Source organism: Akebia trifoliata, chromosome 4, assembly GCF_017979445.1.
Source record: "Akebia trifoliata isolate Shusen 1 chromosome 4, ASM1797944v1, whole genome shotgun sequence".
NCBI lineage: Eukaryota > Viridiplantae > Streptophyta > Magnoliopsida > Ranunculales > Lardizabalaceae > Akebia > Akebia trifoliata.
Genome location: NC_141378.1, coordinates 10991622 through 11015691, shown reverse-complemented (window position 1 = coordinate 11015691; position 24070 = coordinate 10991622). Strand labels below are relative to the sequence as shown.

The following is a 24070-nucleotide window of genomic DNA, read 5'->3' as shown; positions in this document are numbered from 1 at the left end:
TTTTTCCTCATATTTAGGGGTTATATTAGCAGTTTTGAGGGATAATTTTAATTTTTTGGGACAAGCTTTGATGATGATAATGATGGCGATAGAATCAACTGGGAATACTTTGGCCAGCCATTGTGCTCTTCTTTTGACATCTTGGTGTTAAGCACATTGGTGCGAGTATAATATGCCCACTTATTCTAACATATATAAGAAGGGTTACCCCTTAAACTCGCCAAGATCGACTATTTAACTAGGCTTTGATTGTTGAGGACTTCGGTTTCCATCCTCTATTAGTGAGCTCCTTGTCAATCGGTAGTTGTTTCATTAATAGTTATAATTGTTTCGTGTCTCTGCCAAAGTTGTCCTATGTTGGGAGTAAGCGTCATAGAAAACTAAAAATTGAAATATTTTATGATCAGAAGCAACATGTGGGGTAGGAGATTCCTCCAATGTAGGCCTTTGATATACGAGTACTTGGGTCCCCATCCCCTCCCTCCACATTTTACTAAAATTATCTGCATTGGCCAAACTCAGTAAACTAGCTGTAAGTGGTGAGAAAAACCTTACACACTTTGGCCCAATAAGCTCTAAGTGGTAAGATTGACAATGAAATATAACAAAGCCAAAGAATTCAATAAAGAAGTTTTAGGTGCACGTAATGTCTGTCAGTCAATTACTTTGGTTGTTTGTACCTTTTGATAATGTTAGTTGTTAGCTATCTCTGCATGTTGGCTCCTACAATCATAACTGTTGATGGTGACTTGCACATGAACTCTTTAAGGTTCCATCAGAGGCATTGAAGCCGAAGTACTCTTTTATTGAGTTGGTTTGGTACTTAAGAAGTTAGGCCCAACAGTAAAACGTCTTAAATATCTCATGCTTCACCAAGAAACTTAAGGAATAATCTAAAGTGGATACAAAGTTTAACTCCCAAAAGAACTATATTGTTAAAAAGCTTTGAAAAATAAATAAGGTGGATGAGCTAATTTACATATATTTGATTGTTATATATGGTTAGAAAATTAGCATTAAAGGACATTTCAAATAGTTTCATCTCTGCTCTTTCATAATGTGTTGGGCCTATATTCCTAGGTAGTTAGTTAGACACTCATATGAAGATGAGTCGAGATCTGATTTTTAATAGATAATTTAATACTGAATAATGATGAATGTTTGCGATTTTGGTACTCGGCTGACATGTGTGGCAAGGGCACAGAACCGCAAATTTTTTTCATCGGATTTTTCCCGTGTATCCCGATGAAAAGATCCATGGTTCTGTACCCTTGCCACGACTCTTTTATAATTTCAAACCTTATGAAAAATGGGCTTAAAAGTTACTAGTGAAAAATAATAAAAAAAACTGTGGATTCATAGGACTCACATCAAAATGAATTTGTTTGATTGATAAGGATGATCTTGGAACTAGGTTACCGTCCATTCTTCTGTCTGTTGCTATGCTCCCAATAAGGAATATTAGCACAGCTCAGTTGAATTTCCCATCTGAGTCGAAGAAGTATCCAATTTGATTTGGAATAAACTCTTTTTTCAAAAGAGAGCTATTATTAGCACCCCAACTTTTACTTATTACACCATAATTAAAGATTAAAACACACCCTTTGGTTCAGTTATAACTTCAACATAACAAAGCATTATAACACATTCAAAACAACTTCAACAGTTGTTTACAATTAGGAATAGACTCATATAAAATCATAAATCTAACAAATAAAAATCTAAAAGAGAGAGAGAGAGTTTTTATTGGCCCCAACTTTTACTTATTCTCAACTATTGAATTAATTATAATTTTTTTTAATTGGGTGTAATAAGTAAAAGTTGGGGTTTCAATAACAGCTCTCTTTTTAAATTGTATACTGAGTGATAATAAAATTTAATTGAGTCAACTCAGACAAGTTTCAAGATTACTCTGTCTAATTTTGGAACTATGTGAGGGAGAATAACTAATTAATAATGATAAGAAAGTAAAAGACAACTTTACAAGACGAAAATGAGTACACTTAGAATCAAACTTTGTTCTATTCTTGAAACAAATAAATGACAGTTAAAGAGTGAGTGGGTCCTCTATGGTCCCACTAAATTGCTATATAGAAGCAAGGAACAAAGTGCTTTCCCATGAGAAGAACGAAATCAATGGTGTTCTCTGCTGACACATTAAAGCTTTGTGAAGATAATTGGGTAATTATATGTAAACTTTAATGTTCATAGTGGATTGATTCCCTTTTCTCCATGGACTTAGGCTATTTGCCGAACCACATTAATCCTTGTATTTTTTGTGTGATTGATCTGTTGTTTTTTTTTTTTTTTTTTTTTTTTTTCTTTTCTTTTAAAACATGGTATCTCTGTTGGTAGAGGACCAGGACCCGGTCCATCAGGCAGTCCATAAGACAGGCCCAACCCAAGTTTCCCAGCCGTACTCGACAAGAATAATTAATGACAACATGAACCGGCCACACAACATATGTGGCAGGTCATTCAAGAAATGGTCCTCAGTTTCCAACTCACAACCTAAAGGAGCAAAGTCTAGTTGTTGGGTTCTTTTTTGATCTTGTTAAGCTTTCTCACAATAAAATACAAGATGGGACTTTCATGCATCCTTCCAACTCATACCACTCAATCCTAATTTTATTTTTTATTTTATAAATCTAAAGAAAACTTTAGAGGAGAAGTATTGCATATATATACAACAAAAACCCTCAACTATGAACAAACACATATATAAATTACAAAATTAATAAGGCAAAATCTGATGCTTACTAATGGTAAAGGTGGTGGTGTTAACAAACGTGTTTGGGTCACGATTCTCACTTCCATGGAAGCAGGAAGAGCAACCAAGTGAAGTTGATATTATGCGCTTCTAGTGATTGGGAATCCAAACATGCGAAAAATGTAAATTTGAATTTTATGATCCTACCCTAATTAAATTTCAAAATTTTCGACTATACTCTTCAATAATTAAATTTTAATTTTGTTATATTTTCTTAATTATTATATAATATATTTTTTTAAATATTATTTCATTAATAGAGCTTACAAAAGTTTAGAATTTAGTCTTTGCCTTAAAGAGGCCCAAAAATATCAAATGATGCTTCATTTTCATATAATTAAGAGCATTCTAGTCATTTTCATAGAATCCAACATTTGAAATTAGTTTTAACAAACAATAATCCGAGTTTCTGCACACGACACAACACTTCTTTAGCGTGGTTACTAAACAACAATTTACGAAAACACGCTTCTCCCTTTTAATGCCGATGCTTCCTAGTCACAAAGCTGACAGCATTACCAAAATAGTGCCAAAGTGATTAGTAAACTAGAAAAAAATCTCAAAATAAGCACAAGAGACATTAAGGAACCTTAAATAATTATTAGAAATATTGATACACACAAGCTGTCATTGTCAAACTGAATTTGGGACATTATTGGGCTTCCTTTCTTAATAATAAAGCCCACTAGATTGCCACTATTGAGTGTCCTCAAAATGAATCTCTCTAATATGCCATGATCATGATGACAAAACAAAAGTGTTAACCTCTAGAATTCTTGGGGATATAACTAGACTCACATTCACCAAAATCAAGAAGTATGGTGTGAAGATACATTTCATGATGCTTTTGATCAACACATTAACAATGCCCATTCGACCCAACATGTATTTTTAATTCTAAAGGTCCTAGTTCACGTAAACGTAAGCCTTTTTTTTTCTTCCTAATTGATCTTCCATACAACTCCAAGAATGCATTAACAGTAGTTACTAAAATTAATGCACTAGTTAATGATCAAAACTCCATCCTGGATTGCTCATAGGCACTCATTGAGTTGATCCTCATAGCCAAACAGTTTTGTGATAAAAAGCACAAATGTACAAGACTAATTTGCCTCATATCCGATGTCGTGTGTCTTTTGCTTCTTATGAATCACATCACATGCAAGTCACGTAAGGCTATTGGAACAGTAATCCCCTTACTGGGAGTCCTACCACCATGCAACATAAAATTTTCTTTCACAATGTCCCAACAAGATTTAAAAGGAAAATCATTGAGAATCTGTCCAAGTGGGGGATTTGTCACAATCCATTCCTTTAATGATTTCCCACACCTTTTCAGACAGTCCCTCCAACCAAAATTTATGCTCCTGATTTATTCGATCATAAGGAAAATTATTCGAAAAAGGTCTCACTATATGATGATGGGTATATTTTTCTATAGAATTCCACCATACCTTCTCTTGTTCGATATTCGCCTTAATACATGTTTTTGTTTATTTTAAATTTGGAAATAAGATTGATAAATATTGGCTATTGGTTGTACGATGGAAAATTCTGTATCATTATCACCTCCCCTCTGGAGTCTCACCCATGAGTTCTGTTAATTTCCATCTGACATGACAAAAAAATTTGAATACTGTTTTGAAATTTATCCATTTTGATTTTTCTTCGAGGGATATTCCTATCCACAATGGTAATTTCATTTTGTGAAAAAACGAAATAGCAAAGATAACTCAAACTTACAAAACACAAGGATTTACGTGGTTCAGTAATGTGCCTATGTCCACCGAACATAACAAAAACAATTACTATTTTCTCATACGTTTTACAGCCTTAGAGATCTCTATTTATATGACCAAGAGTTACCAAAACAAGGAAAACCCCTCCAAACAGAAAACTTTTAAGAAAATATTACGCGATTACCCTTTCGTACCCCTACAGCTCTGCGTAGCGCAACAAAATACAAGACATTTACACAACACATCTAACATTTTTTTTTTTTTCTCTTTGTGTCAATCTCCAGCAAACCTCTTTATTCCAGACCTAAAGATTCTCCTTAATTATCTTGAACTTGCATCTAAAGCGATAACTAGATCTCACAATAAACATTAGCCAATCAACTATGTAACAGTGGGATAATTCAACCACATTCTCAAAATGAATTGGTGACAATTTTATTTGACTAATATGGAATTACACTTTTTCTTGAAGATGGGCTTCCCCATCATTAACGAACTGTATGCTTCACTCTCTTCATTGATCAGCTGAAAACTTTACGCGATACTCACACCAATCATAGCCCGAACTTCAAATTTTATTTTTGGCTAATATGGAATTACACCTTTTCCTTTAGCAAGAATTATGGTCCTCTATACCATATGGACATGAGATTGAAAGATCACGAAGTCAACATTGCCTTCCTCAAACCTACATTCCTTAGAATAATTAATGGTTCTACACTCTGATTGTTGTGATAAATTCCATTCTGCATCAAATCATTATCACAATATATAGTCTACTATAAAACTGAAACTCCACCGTATAACTCTCTCACTAAAGGTTTTATATAAGAAAGCGTGGACTTGATACTTTTATTAAGTCTTCATTTTCTTATATTTGTTGCTCCAATTTATCATCATTTCGATCGATTAATAAATTAAAAACTCAATTTAGAATTCAACATGCCCAACCTCCCCCCACTCACACCCACACAGTAAAAAAAAAAAAAACCTAATAGTGAAACAACTATGAACCATATTACATTAATTCTAAATTAAACCACATATCCATTCTAATATAAAATGCCAATATAACAATATTATTACATTAATTCTAAATAGCATCCATGTTAATCTATTCAAGTCCAAATTTTCTATTAACAAATAAGCCTTTCAAGCTGTTAAGTTAACAGAAAACTGTAAGCACATATAGCTTGTTTGCCTCCATTGTGGTCAACATTGCAACAGGACTACTACCCACTTAATTACAACTACTTAGAACTTAAGTTGTCACCTACTTCAATGAGGCTTATATCAAATAATTTGTGATGAATTTGAGAGAGTCAAATTCTACCCTTTCCTAAAGGACCAAAGAAGGGCCACTAAAATACATCAAAAGGTTAACCCATTACCACAAAAATCATAGCTACAAGTCCTAAATAGTTGGCTAATGAAGACTTGAACATTTATAGGACAGTTGCAATCAGATGAATGAGTAAAAAAACCTAGGCCCAGCACAACCCGAACTTGAGTTTAATCGGGCCTGATTTGGGTCAAGCTTTACAGATACTACCCAAGCCCAGATCGAAGGAACTCCAGACTGGACTTTGGGCTCACAAGTTTTTTTTTTTTTCATACCTGTAATTGTACTGTGGTGCGATTTTGCTAGTGTCGCATTTCATGATAACTTGCTATTTGTTGTGATGAATGTCACACTTTTGATATCTATACTATTATAATTAGAGAAGATTGAGTATTGTTGACGTGAATTCACATTAATTAATTTTTTTAAATGAAAAAAAAAATCATTTCTTAACATTATTTATTTATAAAAAAAAAAAAAGAAATTTACAAAGAATAATATTTATACTCTTTAATAAAACGCGCTGGCAGGTCAAATTTCTGTTATGACATTACAAGAGAGCTAAGAGAAAAATGAGAAAAGAGTGCAACCCACTTGACGACCTTATGGGTTTAACTAAATTTAAGGTTGAGATCCAAATATAAGCTCTTATCAAGTTATCCTAACGAAGTGCAACTTGTGCATTGAAAGAAATTATAATAATAATAATAAATGTTTGATGAGGTTGAAGACCATTTAGATATAAAAAGTTTACTAAACCGATGATCATTTAGAAAGAAGCAACTCCCACAAAGTTAAGCAATTTTCCAAGATGAGAAACTTTTTCCTTACTAACTTAGAAAGATTTTAAGCCTTACCGATTAAGGGTCATTTTGTTAAAATAGATCACTCCACATTGGCAATCAAACAACACAGCCCTAGATTTCATTGAAAAAGTCAGATCCAAAAAGAAAAGATAGATTACCCCGCAGACCTAACTGTTGCACTTTTACTACTAAAACTCCCTTGGAGTTCTGACTACTCCAAGGGAATGATGCTTTATGAAGTTCATTACCCACCAAACCTCACTTTACCAAGTTCATTGCCGAGCAAACCCCGGAGTGCGATCCACGTCATAAATTTCTCATTTTTTTGTAGTTAATTTGGTGCTTAACATACCTTGGAGTGGATTCTAATCATATTAACTTGTAGTTTCAAAAACATGATCTGACGTACAAGATTATAAAGGATAAAATTCTAAGAACTTTAAAAATAGAATTTGAAAAAAAAAAATTAATTTTCACCGTTGAGTTTTAATTTTAAATTTGGGAGTTCGCTATCCATCCCCTTTCAACAACTAACAACAAGATCAAAAAGATTTTTTCTTTTGTTTGTTCTATCGAATCTAAGTTTTTATATGAAATCTAGAAATCTATGTTGTTGGATTACTAATTTGATTGTGCATGTGGATCCAATGGCCCTTAGTAAGATTTGAGTGATGAATAAAGTAAGGTTTGTGCAAGTAACAAACTTGATCAAGTAGGGAGTTTTTGTAATAAAATTGCAACAGATAGATTTGCCCGATAAGAAAATAGAAAAAATATATACCGTTAGGCTTCTTCCAAAGTTTTGAAAATGGATGACTACCAAACTTCCACGAAACCCCTAAATTTGAAAGAAAAAAAAATGATACATTTGAAAATTTTTATTTTTATTTTTAAATTCATATAATTTTATCCTCTACAATATAAAGCATGGGATCATGTTTTTGGATGCCACAACATGAGCCCACGGACCCTTAGATGATTTTCATCGAGATAAGAGAAAAGCATCAATGGTTCTGTGCGCACCTTCGAGTCAACATTTTCAATACGAAAATGGGTTTTTCTAACCTTGTGCTGACAGCATACTCTCTAGCCGCCTGGTTTGTTGGATTCCAAAGTCAAAAAGTTCAAATTTCTTTTAAAAACAAAATGTGGCTCGCGATCCAACAAATCGAATCTCTCACATCGTTTTGTATTTGAAAATTAAAACAGTAATGATGTAATGTATTCGAGGCACTGAATATTCGATGATCCCACATTCTGAAGTGCCAAGTGGCATACACTTAAGATCATTGGGTGGGTCTCACGTGCAACACTCTCTGCTTGAAGCCCGCTTTCCACGATACTTTCAAGAAGAAAATTACCAAAACGGTCATGTATAAAGCCAAAATTACTGATTTTATGTTCTTGTAAAGTTGAAGTGGTTGATGTCCGAATGTCTCTTTATATTCAACATTTGAATTTGAATTCGATTTCTTAAAAGTAATTTAAGAAGCAAACTTCAGAGTCCTTAATGGGACAATTGCTGAAGCTCAAGGGAGATGATGATACTCCCTAAGTTTTACCACACACTTTAACAAACATGTTTTGTCCTACATGGGTTAGAAGTTTCGGAATGGGCTGATTTTTGGTGAGGATGATCTCTATGATGAGGAGATCATCCTCACCAAAAATCAGCTCATTCCAAAACTTCTAACCCCATCAAAAATGATTTACAAAAAGTGGACGATCCACGATTTTTCAACTTGTAAACATGGGGCTAAACATTTCGGAATGGGCTGATTTTTGGGGTGGATGATCTTCTAATCATATAGATCATCCTCACCAAAAATCAATCCATTCCAAAACTTCTAACCCTTTAGGACAAAAAACGTTTGTTAAAGTGTGTGGTAAAACTTAGGGTGCTGAACATTTCCCATATATATATATATATATAGGGTCCCGTTATTTGGCCAACAGTTTGGCAAACACTTTTTCAAAACATCAGTTAGAGGTCTTGAAATGGGCTGATTTTTGGTGAGGATGATCTCTACAGTGAGGAGATCATCATCACCAAAAATCAGCTCATTCCAAAACTTCTAGCCCCAGTTTACAAGTTGAAAAATCGTGAACCGTCCATTTTTTGTAAACCATTTTCGATGGGGTTAGAAGTTTTGGAATGGGCTGATTTTTGGTGATGATGATCTCCTCACCGTAGAGATCATCCTCACCAAAAATCAGTCCATTCCAAGACCTCTAACCCATGTTTTGAAAAATGTGTTTGCCAAAATGTTGGCCAAATAACGCTACCCATATATATATATATGGGAGCGGTTCGGCAACCCTAAAGTTTGCCAAGTTTGGTGCCAAACACTTTTTGTAAATCACTTTTGATGGGGTTAGAAGTTTTGGAATAGGCTGATTTTTTGTGATGATGATCTCTACAGTGAAGAGATCATCCTCACAAAAAATCAGCTCATTTTGAAACTTCTAACCCTAGTTTACAAGTTGAAGAATCGTGGACCATCTAATTTTTGTAAATCACTTTTGACGAGGTTAGAAGTTTTGGAATGGGCTGATTTTTGGTGAGAATGATATCCTCATCATAGAGATCATCCTCACAAAAAATCAACTCATTCCAAAGCTTCTAACCCATATTTTGAAAAATGTTTGACACAAAACTTGGCAAATTTTAGGACTGCTGAACCGTCCCCTATATATATATATATATATATGAGGACAGATCATGAGACATATGTAAAAATAATGTAATAATAACAATTTTTCAAAATATGAGTTAAAATTTTGAATTGAGCTGAGTTTTTGTGAGGATGATCTCTAAAATGAGAAGATCATCATAAAAAAAATCAGTCCAATATGAACTTCTAACCCCATCAAAAGTGATGTAGAATGTGGATCGTCAATTTTTTATCAATAATTTTTAAACCACTTTTGATGGTCTTATACGTTTCAGATTTTAGCTGATTTTTTGTGAGGATGATCTTCTCATCATAAAGACCATCTTCACAAAAAATCAACTCAATCTGAAACTTCTAACCCATATTTTAAAGAACCATTATTTTTACATATGTCACATGAGACTCACATGCCCTAAAGTCGACCGTTGAAGGAGTGAGTTGAAATTTATCATGGGTAAGAAATAAACCCAAAGGAAAATAACAATTATATTATATTTAATTTACTTAAAATCAAATTGGATCAGATATTAGCAAATCGGATGAATCACTATCTGAATTTGTATTCAAAATTTATTCAGATTGTAAAATTATCCAACTTCAACTATCCATTGATAGTCCTAGACAATGCACGGAACCATAGATCTTTTTTTGGGATACATAAGGTAAAAAATCTATGGTTCTATGCCCATGCAATTGCATTATTCACTGTGTCAATTTTAGCAAGTTAGTTTATCATTAGTCATAATATTTATACATCTCAGTGAAAAACATCTATGATCTCTACACACATCCAGACAGTAATGTGTGAAACAATGTTAATTTCAATGTCACTCCAACATGACTCTTATTTATTTTAATAAAAAGGGATAATGAACGAAAACCTTCGTCAATTTACTTTTCTAATCCAATTGTGAACATTACATAAAAGATTATCATGTTGTGTAATAAAATTGAGAAAAGCAAGTTTTGATGCCTACACTCTCGACCCACTATAATTGGTTTATTTGATCATGGACTATTTTTTGGACCCACTATTGGCTTAACCTGACCGATGATGTTTATCAATAAGATTTGATATTTTATTTGATCATGAGCTTTTATTTATTTATGTATTTCTTATAAGCTATTTTAGGAACCTCTATCCATGTTGAACAAAGAACAACGTATTTGTAGTTAAAATCAGTTTTTCATGAATAGGAATGCGTTACGTTTTTCTTTTTCTCTTTTGCTTCAAATAATGGATGAAATTCGTTGGTCAATTGATATGGGTCCATCAACATGTTAGGCCAGACAGAAATAAGTAATTGGAACCCACAATGCCTCCAATAATATGCTTTTATGTGAGATGTCGTGACAGCATCCTCCAAGTGCTAACTCCTGAGCAAACAAAGCCAAAAGCTTCCTCAAGCCAAGTAGATACTTCTTCCCTAGTATGTTTATGCAATTATTTTATCAATTTAGACCTAAGTTACCAAATCCACCAATTAAACTAAAGCAAATTAATTTGCAAGACGATTTTTCGTAGGTTTGTGGAATACAATGAAGCGTGTATAAACATCATTACGTGAAAAAGAGTTAAATTCGACAGCTTTTGACGTTAAATTTACCTTTTTTTTTTTCTTTCATTTAATGCATATTTGTGAACATAATCGTCGTAGCTCATTGAATTTTTTTTCCATTGAGATCGATGAATCAATAATATCTAGATGATTGAAACGCAAAAATACAACCCGCTTGAGAAATTTGATTACGTTTCTCGTCTTATTATATAATGGGAAAGATGTATTGGCTGAAAAGGTAAATTGTACTCCTACACTAAAATTGTAGGTTCTTGTCTTTGTAGATTTTATTACTCATTACGATATAATTTTATAAAAAAAAACTTACAAATACTTATGTGTGGTAGGTTTCCGTAAGCCTACACCTTGACATTCACAATATCTCTTACTTTGAGGATCATTGTAGTATCTTCTTAAGAGACTTCGATGTCGTAGTTATTTTTAACCTCATGTTCGCTGGATTCACATCCAAAGTAAAAGAAGGATTAAATGACACCAAGGGTATTAAATGAGCAAGAGTTATTAGTTAGTAAAGAGAAAAATTTGGAGCAGTTAAAGTGTTTTGTTCAGTATTCTTTCAATACACATGGCATCATGCCAAGGGTATTATATGTTTTGGTTTCATTTTAGTTAATACATCACACATTTTATCTTTTAATAATTTTTATTTATTTCATATTTAAAATTTTTCTTTAATATTAGGAGAATGTGGGTGACTGAAAGATTGGAAATGTGGGTGAAAATTGAAAATGACAATAACTACACCTTATGAATCATTATAACATTATTATTATTATTATTTTTTTTAAAGAAGAATATTTTTATTTAGATTGATGAATAAAAATAATTTTATAGAAAATCAAAATGTGGTTGAACATCAAAGGTTGAATGAATTTTACACTTTTATCACTTTTCATTGACCCAACACCATCGATTGATGACATAGTTTGATTATAAGAAATTAAGGTATTATCGAATGGATTCTAAATGGAAGAAGGAAGAAAGGTCATAACATGTGAAATACACGCAATAAAGGGTGAGAAAGAATTGAAGAAAAATAGCTAGATTTTAGAAAATTCTAATATAGTAAAAAAATTCGGATTGGTATTGATTCTTTACCGATTCAATCCATTGCCAACGTTACCCACATTTGCATTTACTTTAATATTATCAATGTCATTTTGTAATACACGAGTTTTTGCACATGCCACTTGTAAACTAAATAACTAATTAATGAATCAAAAATTAAATTATTCGACACTTTGGAATCAAATCTTTACTAGGCAGAGTAGAAGTAGTTTGATGCCAAAACTTAGATCTTACAAATGCCCTCATCTTTACATTTAAACATAGTTAGGGATCCAAAATGATGTCCCATTCCTAACCAATCAAACTGATCTTTTGTATATAAATTCACCAAGGGATGGATCACATATTTATATCGTCAGTGGGTCACAAATTATGCCACATGGCATAAAATGGGTGCCACCTGACCTTGGTTAGGAACAAGACCGTTCTAAATCCCTACACTACAGTTAAACTTAATATAATCATATCATTTTAATCCAAAACTGTGAAATTGCAAGTCACATCCCAAAAATCATATTAGTTAATTTTCAAAATTAATTATAAAAATATCCATTATAATATGTAATTTTCAAAAATCCTTTAATTAAATTTAAATTAAAGAAAAACCCCTTTGACGTATGTGCTTGCTACCTTCTTAGTAACATATAATTTGAGATAGAATCTTGATAATATGACTTGATTTTTGGCTAACTCTCGAATGTCATTTTCTCTCTCCTACCCATAGTGCAAAAAGAAATTTTCTTATCAGATCACCTTATGACATTTAAAAACATGATCCAATGCAATAGAGTTGTAAAGGACAAAATTGTATGAAATTTAAATAAAAATAAATTTAAAAAATAATTATATTTTATTATTGAATTTTATTTTTAAATTTGGGTATTATCTAACTATTCATTTTCAACACCTGCATCAAATTCAAAAGATATTATTTTTTTTTATATGAATATTTTCATGAAATCTAAAAAAACTGTATTGTTAAATTATAAATATGATAATCAATGTGGGTGGGTCCAACAACCATTTTTAAGATTTGAAATGTAAGAATTATAAATACTTAAGGCAATAAGCAAAAGGAGAGAATCCCTCTATTGCTTATGTCATTCGTGCCACATGTCATATGTTTATTGGACTGTAAGAAAGCGTCGAGGACGTTCACCAAAATCACGTCCTGTTACCATGGGATAATTTTTATTTTTATTTTTTAGTCGTGATAATATGACTAAATACTCAAATGACTTATGATGTGACAAATTGATCTGAACACCTCCACATATCTCGAGACGCACAGGTCTACAGTTGCCTTACTTGTCCACGTCATGAAATCATTTGAGTATGCCACCTGGCTCGCTACATTATCAGGACTTAATTTTTTTTTTTTCGTTTTCTTTGCAAAACACATTTTCCTAGTTACATTTCAAAGTAAAATATAACATTTTGCAACTACAGCAAAGATTCTTAGAATGTAGCTCCAGGACCCAGAGAGCATGCCGACGTAAAGTACTCAAATGGGCGGCTCCCACCCATGTCTGATGTCCGACCCTCAGTCTAAGTCAATCACCTCTCTCTCTCTCTCTCTCTCTCTCTCATAAAACCTCACAAACTCTTCAACCTTCACAACAGAGTAAAACAGAAATCCTGCAACTGACATGGAAATGTTGGTATCTGTACCGGTACCGCCCACAGATTTCAAGTTCGATAGCGCTTGTTCTTCTCCCTACATAAGTTCACCTCCCAGTCCGAAACGTATCGGCGATTTCTATTTCAGCGCTCCCACAAGTCCCACACGTGCCTCTGCAATTTACCATGATTTCAACCATCTCTCCTCTGTAATCCCATTTGATTGGGAAGAAAAACCCGGGAAGCCTAAATCAAACGATACCCAAGTCATCAAAGAAGAAGATTTCGCTTTCGATTTCAGTGGGCAATTAGAGAGAACCTCTCTTAGTGCAGATGAGCTCTTCGATGGTGGAAAAATCCGACCTTTGAAACCCCCACCTCGTTTACAATTCAATGTTGGACTCGACGAGTCTGTAACTCGGAAAAGCCCTGTTTCGTCTCCGAGATCACCAATTGAACAGGGGAAGAAATTGTTCCACAACGCTTTCTCTCCACGAAACAAGAAGGAGTTCGACCCATTTAAGGTAGCAATCGAACAGACCCGTAGAGGAGAGGAGAGAGGGAGAGAAAGGGTTTCTGTATTTTCGTCTTTTAATTCGAATTCAAAATCGAGTCGTAGAGTTTCAAGATCTCTTTCTCCTTTTAGGGATTCTGAGGTTGCTTGGGAAGAAGAAGAAGAAGAACAACAACAACAACAGAGCATGAAGAATCCAAAACCCTCTTCGAAGAAATGGAGATTAAAAGATTTTCTTCTGTTTCGAAGCGCTTCAGAGGGTCGAGCAACGAAGTACACAGCTTTGTCGAAGAAAAACGAAGATGAAGTAAAGAACTCGAGTTTTCGGTCTACTGGTAATTCCGGTTCGCTAAGAAAAGGACCTGTTTCGGCTCACGAGTTACATTATTCTGTGAACCGGGCGGTTTCTGAGGAGATGAGGAAGAAAACCTTCTTACCGTATAAACAGGGCTTGCTAGGGTGCTTGGGATTCAATCCAACCGTCCATGGATTAGCTAAGGGACTGAATTCTACTACACGTGGATGATCCAGATTTCTCATCTGGTCTGCCCTACTTTGGTTTAAACATTATTCTTCAAGAGAAATAATATAAGTGTAATATTTTGAGTGTTATTATTTGCTATGGTGTATCTATAAATTTAATGTTTGTTTGATTGCAAGGAATTCGTTTTCGAGGGATTATAAGTTCATTGGGAAAATTTCATGGAAAATCAAATTTCACCAATATATTGCACCTAGAAAAATATGAGAAAGAGTGTTGGCCATAAGCTTTGGGGTCGATAAATGTTTCATATTTCATATTTCATATTTCATGGAAGAGCAACGTTAGGTGGTGGAAAAACTATTTTCAATTAAATTTGAGAGTAAAATGATCGTGATTGTTAAATGTTTGATCAGATGAAAAAATAAAAAAACTTTAATTTTTATTATTATTTTAAATATGATCTAAACCATGAATCTAAGAAGACTGAGTTGTTAATTTTTTCCCTCCAAGGTGTTCTTTTATAGAATGTAGAAAAAGTGTTATATGAGATTATAGAAAAAATACATTACAAGGGATTTGCTCCCTTTCCGGGAGAGCGGGGAGATGGAACATTTCCATATTCCTTCCCGATGTAGAAAATTGAATTCTAAGGAAAATACATCATCATTGATCATACACTAACAATTTGCATGAGTTTAGTCAAATTCTTTTTTTTTTTCAAACGAATTTTCATAAGCAATCATACTTATCCTCAAAGACGTCATCCTTTGTTCTATTTTTAAAGGAAGTGCTTATGTGAAATCTCTTTTCCTTGAATCAATTTTATAAAATTTTGATTTGCAACATCAATTGATTGGGGACAATAATTTTAGTAAAATAGTTTTTGGAGTTCAGAAGCACTTCTAAAACTCTGGAGGTGTTTGGTTAAAATCAATTAAGATGTAATATATTTACTTTAGATATTATAGCAATTTTATTTCAAGGGCCGAATATGATTTCCAAGTGACTTCTATTGAGTTAATTTATTTTTGTGTGATTCATGTTGAACGTATATTTACCAGAACTGTTAAACATGAAATCCATTGGTCAAGATAAAAACACTTCAAACTATTTTAAAGTATTGTTATGTGACTAATGTCACACCAATTTTGTTTGTTGGATTTTATATTTTAGCGGTTGTTCTTTTATGAATCACTTTTGCCTAGTAAATGGATTTGTAACCATAATTCCAATTCCAATTATAACTAAGAATTTGATTGTGAAGATCATGCTAATAAATAAATCTCGATAACCATCCAATGATCTAATTAATCTTGAAATATTATCCTAGCATATTGAATACTATAAATTTTATAATCTTATAAGTTTGAATTATGAGAGGAGTTATTATTACATGGGGTATGCTGTCTCTTGCTTTATATTTTGAGTGGAGGAGAGCCATGCATGCAGTTGTATGGTTTTATTGAAAAGCAAGTAATGTAGAATGCACAGGAGACCCACATGAGATCCCGTAATCATCGGCTTCTTTTTTAAGAGCTTGTTGGAGGGTAAAAGAGCTTCGGAGAGTGCCTCGAATTCTTTGATGCTTCAGGAAAGGAAGGGTTGGAGTCAAACAGTGTAATTCAATGTCATCAAGTACCAAAAGAATTCAAAGAAAAAGAGGTTCAGTTTCATAAATAAAAATTATAATTCCTACACTAAACGTGTTACATGGATGATGATGACAATGACGACCATGGAGGCAAGAATTGGCTTTCATCCATGTATATTCTAACACATCACCTCTACATACTCATACTCATGCGCGCGTGGTTGGAGACCCATAATACACCTTGAAAGGTCCCAAGCAAGACTAAACTCTCTTGTCCAAAAAATAATAAATAAAGGAGATGATCCGAGGAAAAAAATAATCAGGAATTAGCAGGGTGTCCCGATCCTATAGCATGGGAAGTGTGTCAAAGTGGTACTTTTTAGTAAGAAGTAGATCCTTTGTAACCATGGTTTTTTAACTTGCTATCGCGTCTCGTCTCATTCAGCTCCGATACCGAGTCGTCTCGGACGAGTTTTCCGATACGTTTGAGACGTCTCGTGAGATAACTCAAAAAATATAACATGAGACATAAAACTCGGTCAAGAAAATGGTTTTGTGAGTTGGTCTCGTTCAACTCTGATACTGAGTTAACTCGAGTGATACGTCTCGATCTCGGACGAGATTAAAAACCATGTTTGTAACACTCGGTTCCTATAGCAATCTTGGTGCACACTTTCAACAGATGAAAGAGGTATTTAAAAAAAAAAAAAATTAACATCTCAATCTCTTGTGGTCAAGACTTAGATCCAATTAAAAAAATAAAAATAAAAATAAAGAAAATTACTATTTAAAAGTGAATTACTATTGAATTCCCCATATTTTAAATTATGAGATCTAATTTTATCGCTAATGTGGCGTTTTTTCAATCATTGAAAATATGTTAAAGAACTGTATGCTATAGAGGATCCAATTCCCTTTTGATAGGAGTTTAAAACACATTGGACTCCTAATCAAGTCATCCTCTACATGGCTTGTAGTCTAATGTCTTTAATTTCAAACAAAAAAATGTCACGTAAACACCTTATCTTGAAATAAGAATGGGACACCGTTCTGGATCGGAAGACTCAAAATAAAAACAACAAGTACTGATCACATTAAAAACAACTTTGCCTACAAAAAATTTCCAAGAGAGCATTTGTAGGATCCAAAATTTGGTGTCGAACCACTTCTACTCTGCTTTCTCTCATTATTATAGTAAAGGTTAGTAGGAATTAGTTTTTCAATTTTTTTAAAAAAAATTATGAATCAAGTTTTTCTCAAGAGAGCATGAATGAGTGTCGTAATAAGAAGCATAACTGTCTTCTTCTTCTGTTTTTTTAACTGAGTAAATATGTTTTTTTTGGATTGGGTATGTGCTGTAATGACTAAAAGATCGATTTTTAACTCTGTCTTAAAATTTAGTATTTGCACTTAGGCTTCTTCTGAAATTAGATCTGACATGATTTTTTTTCATCTTATGATTTAGGTTCCTCTTAATTATGATCATTAATCCTTTTGCATTTAAAAATATTTATTTAAAATTTAGTATCTTGTTGGTACGATTTTTTTTTGTTGATCAAAATATTCTTATCTATTAGCAAATCCCTTTTATATCCTATATAAACTAGGTTTGTTTCCTCAACTTATCTGTAGATTTGGTTTTTAAACTTGATTTCACGTCTCGTCCAAGTCCGATACCAAGTCATCTCGGATGAGTTTTCCAATATGTTTGAGACATCTCGTGAGACAAATAAAAAAAATGAACGTGAGTCCTAAATCTTGGCCAAAAAATGACTTTGTGAGTTGGTCTCGTTCAATTTCAATACCGAGTTAACTCGGACGATATGTCTCAGTTTCAGATGAGTTTAAAACCATGCCCATCAATTTTGGTTTCTAAACTCGTCCAAGATCGAGACGTATCACCCGAGTTAACTCGGTATTGAAGTCCAATGAGACCAACTCACAAAGTGCTATGAGACGATCGCGTATCGTGAGTTAAGCAAGTCGTCTTGGATGATGTTTTCGATTATCTCGGACGATACGAATGAGACAGCGCAATAATGATTTAACTCGCGAGTTAAACGAGATATATCGTACGAGATTTTAAAAATCTCAATTCGAGTTAATTGATACAAACGAGTTAAAGTCTCAACCCTCAATTCTTTCACTTCCGAATTAATTTTTTTTAATTGTAATTTTTTTTTTATATGAATTTTTTAAATGGTTAAAAATCATTGGCCCAATGTCGAACGAGACGTAAGACCGAGTTTTAAAACCATGGGGCATCCATAAATTCCTTGCGAAAAGTGCATGGTCTTCCTCTAATTCCAACGTAAAAAACGTTCCACTCTTTCGCCTCTCTTGTCTAACGCACTTGACTCCTCTTCGTCTTCAACAAACGTTCATACATTTTGATCTCAATCAATGAGAAGATTAATTGGTCGATTACAGCATCTCTGCTAAGTAGTTTCTATGTATCCATTGCCTTGCTTTCATCATCTTCATCTGCTACTCGACCAACCGGTAAGCCTCCCTCGATTAAACATTGTTTTTTTTGTTATGGCCCAACCTTTCAATCATTGGCATTGGAGGCAACAATGTTGCTCCTCCAGTTCGTCTTTTTCGCCATTCGAACCCTAAATTGGGCGAGCAACTCCTCTATTTCATCTTTATCTGCCCTAAGAGGCCCAATTCAATCCCCAAAAGTACTTTTTCTTTCTATTTTAATCTTATTTTAAATTCTTGAGATCTTACAGGATTTTGATAGGTTTGGCCAATTTTTTATTCTGTTTTTGTTCATGTGGTTTTCAATTTTCACATTTGGTTGATAATTGTTTTGGTGTTTTCAGGTTGTGCAGGGGATTATAAATGAATTGGAATCCCAAGGGTAGTTGTCGAGGAGTAATTCGAGGGTTCGTCAATTACAACTTGTTGTGGGTTAAGGTTGGTGCTATTTTTTTTATGGCCGTATTCATGTTTTGATGATTTTTTTTTTATAAAATGGAGCTAAATTTTGGTTGGTTAGATGTATTGCAAGTAAGGTGGATATCTATAAATTTTACATTGTTTGAGATTCGATTAATTGTATTAGTTTGAAAGTTTGCTTTAAAATTATTTATGAGAGATTTATTTGGTGTTCTTAGGAACCTGTCGGTTCAGTATTTCCACTCTATCTACTAATGCTTCATAAATTCATGATTTTGATTTCATGCTTCGAAAATGTGGTTAGTAGTACTTATTAGATACAACTGCATTCAAAATTAATTGAATTATGTTGGGTAATTGATTTATTAATTTTTAGGTTTAGAACAAATATGTCCGTGGAGTAGAATCACTCTAGATTATGGTAAGGAGATGTTAATTTAATGTTGTTTATATTTAAATTCCATGGGTCTGGTGCTTTGTGCTCTCAAAAGTCTATACATAATCTAATAGTTCCATCTGTGATCACCATACATGTGTCAAAGGTGAATTTTGCATAATCTATTCCATCTCATTCATAGAGAACAAATCAAATCCAGAATCCATTTATTTTTCTGAACACAATCAGAGCATAATATAATAGGACGGATAGAACTTGGATCAACTTTTATATTCTATAGAAGACACAAATCCATTAGTGGAAGCATAAGAAACTTGTTTCAAGAATGTTTTATTTACCCCTTTGCAGGTTCCATAGCAGGAAATGATATATTCCGTTAAAGAGAGTCCTTCGCATAAATTGTTTTGAATGGGTAAAGAAATCATTTGTCCTTGGAGATCCAACATTATACTCATGTCATTTGTAAGGTGTTGTACTGTCGCCATGTTCCCATGTGTTCCAAGAAAATATCTTTGTCAACAATTTTTTACCTTAGCAATCCAATGCTTGATCTACTTGTCTCCATTTCACTCTATACTCATATTGAGGGGAATAATTGGAGATAGCTGACTTTGTCATTTTTACTTCTATCATCTACTATATAGATACCTTTCTCTTTCTTGTATTCGATTCGTGGGCACTCAGAGACTCTACTCATATTGAGGGGAATAATTGGAGATTGCTGACTTTGTCATTTTTACTTCAATCATCTATTATATAGATACCTTTCTCTTGTTTGTATTCGATCCATGGGCACTTAGAGGGGAACAAAAATATATAAAGTCATGCTGTTTTTGTACAAGGTGAAATAATTTCGGTACCTATCAATTTTCTTATTTAAATTTCTTAATTTCTTTTGTAGCATGTGCTTGATTTGAGGAAGGGCTTATTTGTTTTTTTTTTATCTCATTTTTTTCTTTGTTACGAAGGCTTTTGATATTGCTAGCCATATATGATTGTTCAATTTGGTATTGGCAAGTAAATTAGAAGTAGCTGCAATTTTTTTTTTCCTTTTTGATAAGTAAAATTTTATTGAAAGAGGACAAGGAATTTTCAAAGAAAGATATAGACAAAAATCACTCTCTAATTACGTTTTCCCTTCTAAACATAAAATCTTCAAAAAACGATCCCCTAAATTCCTTAAATTGCTAACACCACAAAAATAACAAACCAAAGATATTGAAAATAAGGTTTTGCATATTGTTCTCCTTCCCATCAAATGTGTGCATATTCCTTTCTTTCCACAAGCCCCAACAAATTACAAAAGAAGTTAATTTCCATAGAATCTTCAACCTACCAGAAAAGGGTGGGGATTTCCAACCGAAAAGAAGAAAAACAAACGAGCAAGGATGACACCAAGGGAACTTAAACAAAGAGAGGAAGTGAAACCAAACCAAAAAGGTTACTCCACAATGAAATAACAAATAACTATGAAAGAGAGAACAAAATATAATGTTAAAGGAAACCTAATAGAAGTGAATGTCAAATAAATAGAAATAGTAACATACAAGTTGTGGACTTTCTTAGTTTGAACTATCTCTAGTTAGATTAGTTGCAAGTACACATATATCTATAACAGGCCTCAAGAAATAGTTGCAATCAAATAAATTTAATATTCTCGACCTTATTCGAAGATTGTTGATAAGGGCATCTATTTTGTATCCATGATGTTCAAAATGCGTAGTTATGCTCTCACCTTTAATACTCATGAGCTCTACATTCCACCACGAGCCATCAAAAAATGCCTCGAAAGCTATAGGATGGTATTATATTACTAACAATGGTAAGCAATAAAATATTCATATTGGAAATAGTAGAAATGTAACTTGGTGAACTTTGAAATGCATGAAAGTAATCACTTGTCACTAATAAAAAAAAATTATAAACTCAATATTCAACTTGAGCTCTGAGTAAATTTGTAGTGTTCTTAAAAGGAAGTCTAGGAAAAGCCATAAATTGTGCCAAGCAAAGGAAGAGTAAACTTAGTGACTTGCTTGGGTCTTCAGTTGTAACCAAGTGGAGATAATTGGGGAAGCCCTAAATAAATGCATAACAAATGAAAGTGTTACTACTTACAATATGCATCAATTGGATACTTGCATTGATGCAAATTTCTTTTCGTCATGGTTGTTCAATGACTAAACTCCAAAAGCTCCAGTAAAAAATGGGCACAATATACACCCAAAATACATTAGCACCTAAGCACATTAGAAATTACCATTTATAATGCACAACTGACCAAAATCAAAATGAACTCATTTAAATTTAAAAAAGAAATAGTAATTTAGACACCTGAAAAATAATTATTAAGCTAATTTAATTTTGTTTAGGACAAAGAAAATGAAATAGATTTCTCCTAATCTTTAGGTCCCTCTCACATTTTCTTTAAGACCAATTTCGCAATCCTCTGTTTCTCTCTCAAACTTAGCCCTCCAAAATGTTCCCTTTAGATGGCCAATAATCCATCAAAAAACCAATTGTGAATAAATTACTATTTTCAATGTTGTTCTTTAAATAAAATAAAAAAATAGTTAATATGAATACCAACCTTGACAAAACAAAAATTTCATGTATGGGTGAAGATTAAAATAATGCTAACCATTATTAGCGTCAATTAGCAGCAGATTTCAGCACATGCATTCCTTAATAATCAGGAAAATAACTACTAAAGAAAGCTTTGCATGCGTAAGTTAAAGGCCGATTATAGTTGTAAAAATCAAGATTGTGACGTGGGTGAAGTTTATTGTTGGTTGTTCACTACATGGCACACATTAGCAACGCTATCAACTTTTGAACTCTAATTTAGTTTGTAATCTGAATTTTGGATCACATTTTCTAATGGATGTCAAACAAGGAACAAGTAGGCTATTGGCCATTGTATCCGTGTTATCAATTTTAATAAATGTTAAATGGTCTGTCTCCTCTTCCTTTTTTTCGCTCTAAGCAGGCTTATATGCTTGTAGTGTACATTTTTTTCCCTGAGAAAGTCAACCACTTATTTCAAGCTTTCAAATTAGAAAATGGTTTTACCTTTTGTTTAAATTCTTTTAATTTACGCCTATAGTTGATGAAAATTTAGATTTTCAATTGGAGATGATTTTAATCAGACTTTTTTATTTATCTTCTCAATGAGTTTTTCATTTTTGTTTTCAAGCTTTATTTGACTTGCTCTCTTTCTAGTAAGCTAATTGGGATTTTTAGATTTGCAATGCTTTTTTGAAATTTTTTTTTTCATATTTATCTACAAATAGAATTTTGTTATGCAAAATTCTTAAATCCACTTACATGTTGTAGAGTAGTTGTTAATTTCTCTATTATACTATTATAAGAACTTTTAGTTGCAAGGTAAGGTTTGATAAGTTTTTTTTTTTTGGTTTAATCTTTTCCTTGTATTGTTTATTTTCTTTTCTAAATGAAACTTCTATAATCTTTGCAAAGAGATGGTTATAATTTAACAAATGAACACAAGAAATGCAATGTCATTTTAGATACTTCAAATTATACAAGGAGAATGCAAGTTTCAAATGTAGATATGCAGCACAGTGTGAGTTTCGTACTTGACCCTCTTGTTCGCATTTAAAATGCTGCACCATAGGGAGAGGCTTCAACTATTTCTATAATATTCTTCTTTATTTTTTATTTGAGCCTTTGTAATCTATGTGAAGGTTATGATTGAAACTGTTATAATTGATGAGATTGGAATAGAATTTGAACCATTTAGCCAGTACAATTGCTCAAAGAGGTGTTCAATTGGTTGGGGGAGCACATGGAATGGAAAATTGAATATATAATAATCCTTCTCTTCAATTCTTCTTGGTGGCATAGAGATGCAAAACAACATCTTACTTCTCACTATGTTCCCTTCTTCTTTTTTGTTGGTTGCTAAGCAAGCAAATGGGATTGAATTATGTGAATTTTTTTTGTCGAAGGAAATGTCCCTTGTTAGTTTACAAGTCTTACTTGGCAAAGCTAACCTATCGCCAAAGCAATTTTTTTTTTTTTTTCAATGAAGGGAAGGTTAAGAGTCGAATCAAAGCATACGAAAGACTCGCTTTGAAGAAAATTTTCTAGATTGCGATTCAGTCCAGATCAGTTTTTCAACTGAAAATTTAGGTGAATGAAAAGAGAGAATATCCTTAAAAAAAGGTTCATTATACACCACAGTCCTATACAATCTTTCTTAATCTGGCCCATTAGTTGAGCAAGAACTGATATATGTAGAATATTTGATGGTACAAATATTTGCAACTTTAGTGATCATGCAATAGTCAAAATATTTAGTTTATATTATTGACCAATATATCTTGTAAAATGGTGTTGGATCTAGAAACTTTTATTCTGAAAAAATAAACATATAAACTCTACATGTTTTATCTCCCAAATTTTGGCTGTTATGTTGTGCCATGGGTTGACCCAAACAATGCATAAAAGAATGTGGTGAATCACTTCGTTAACTTTCAATGAAGTGAAAGTGCAAAAGTTAATTATCCGACTTTTATTTGTAGCATGCCATTGGAATGATATCTAGGACTGAATGTCGT

The 24070-nt window shown here is 33.0% G+C and overlaps 1 protein-coding gene across 1 annotated transcript; it reads left to right on the top strand.

Annotated features, from left to right (window-relative positions):
* Positions 1-13459: 13459 nt before the first annotated feature.
* LOC147403738 (uncharacterized) lies at positions 13460-14773 on the top strand. The gene has a single exon (XM_086439452.1). The coding sequence runs from the start codon at positions 13630-13632 to the stop codon at positions 14638-14640; it is 1011 nt and encodes a 336-aa protein (XP_086295578.1). The 5' UTR covers positions 13460-13629; the 3' UTR covers positions 14641-14773.
* Positions 14774-24070: the final 9297 nt, after the last annotated feature.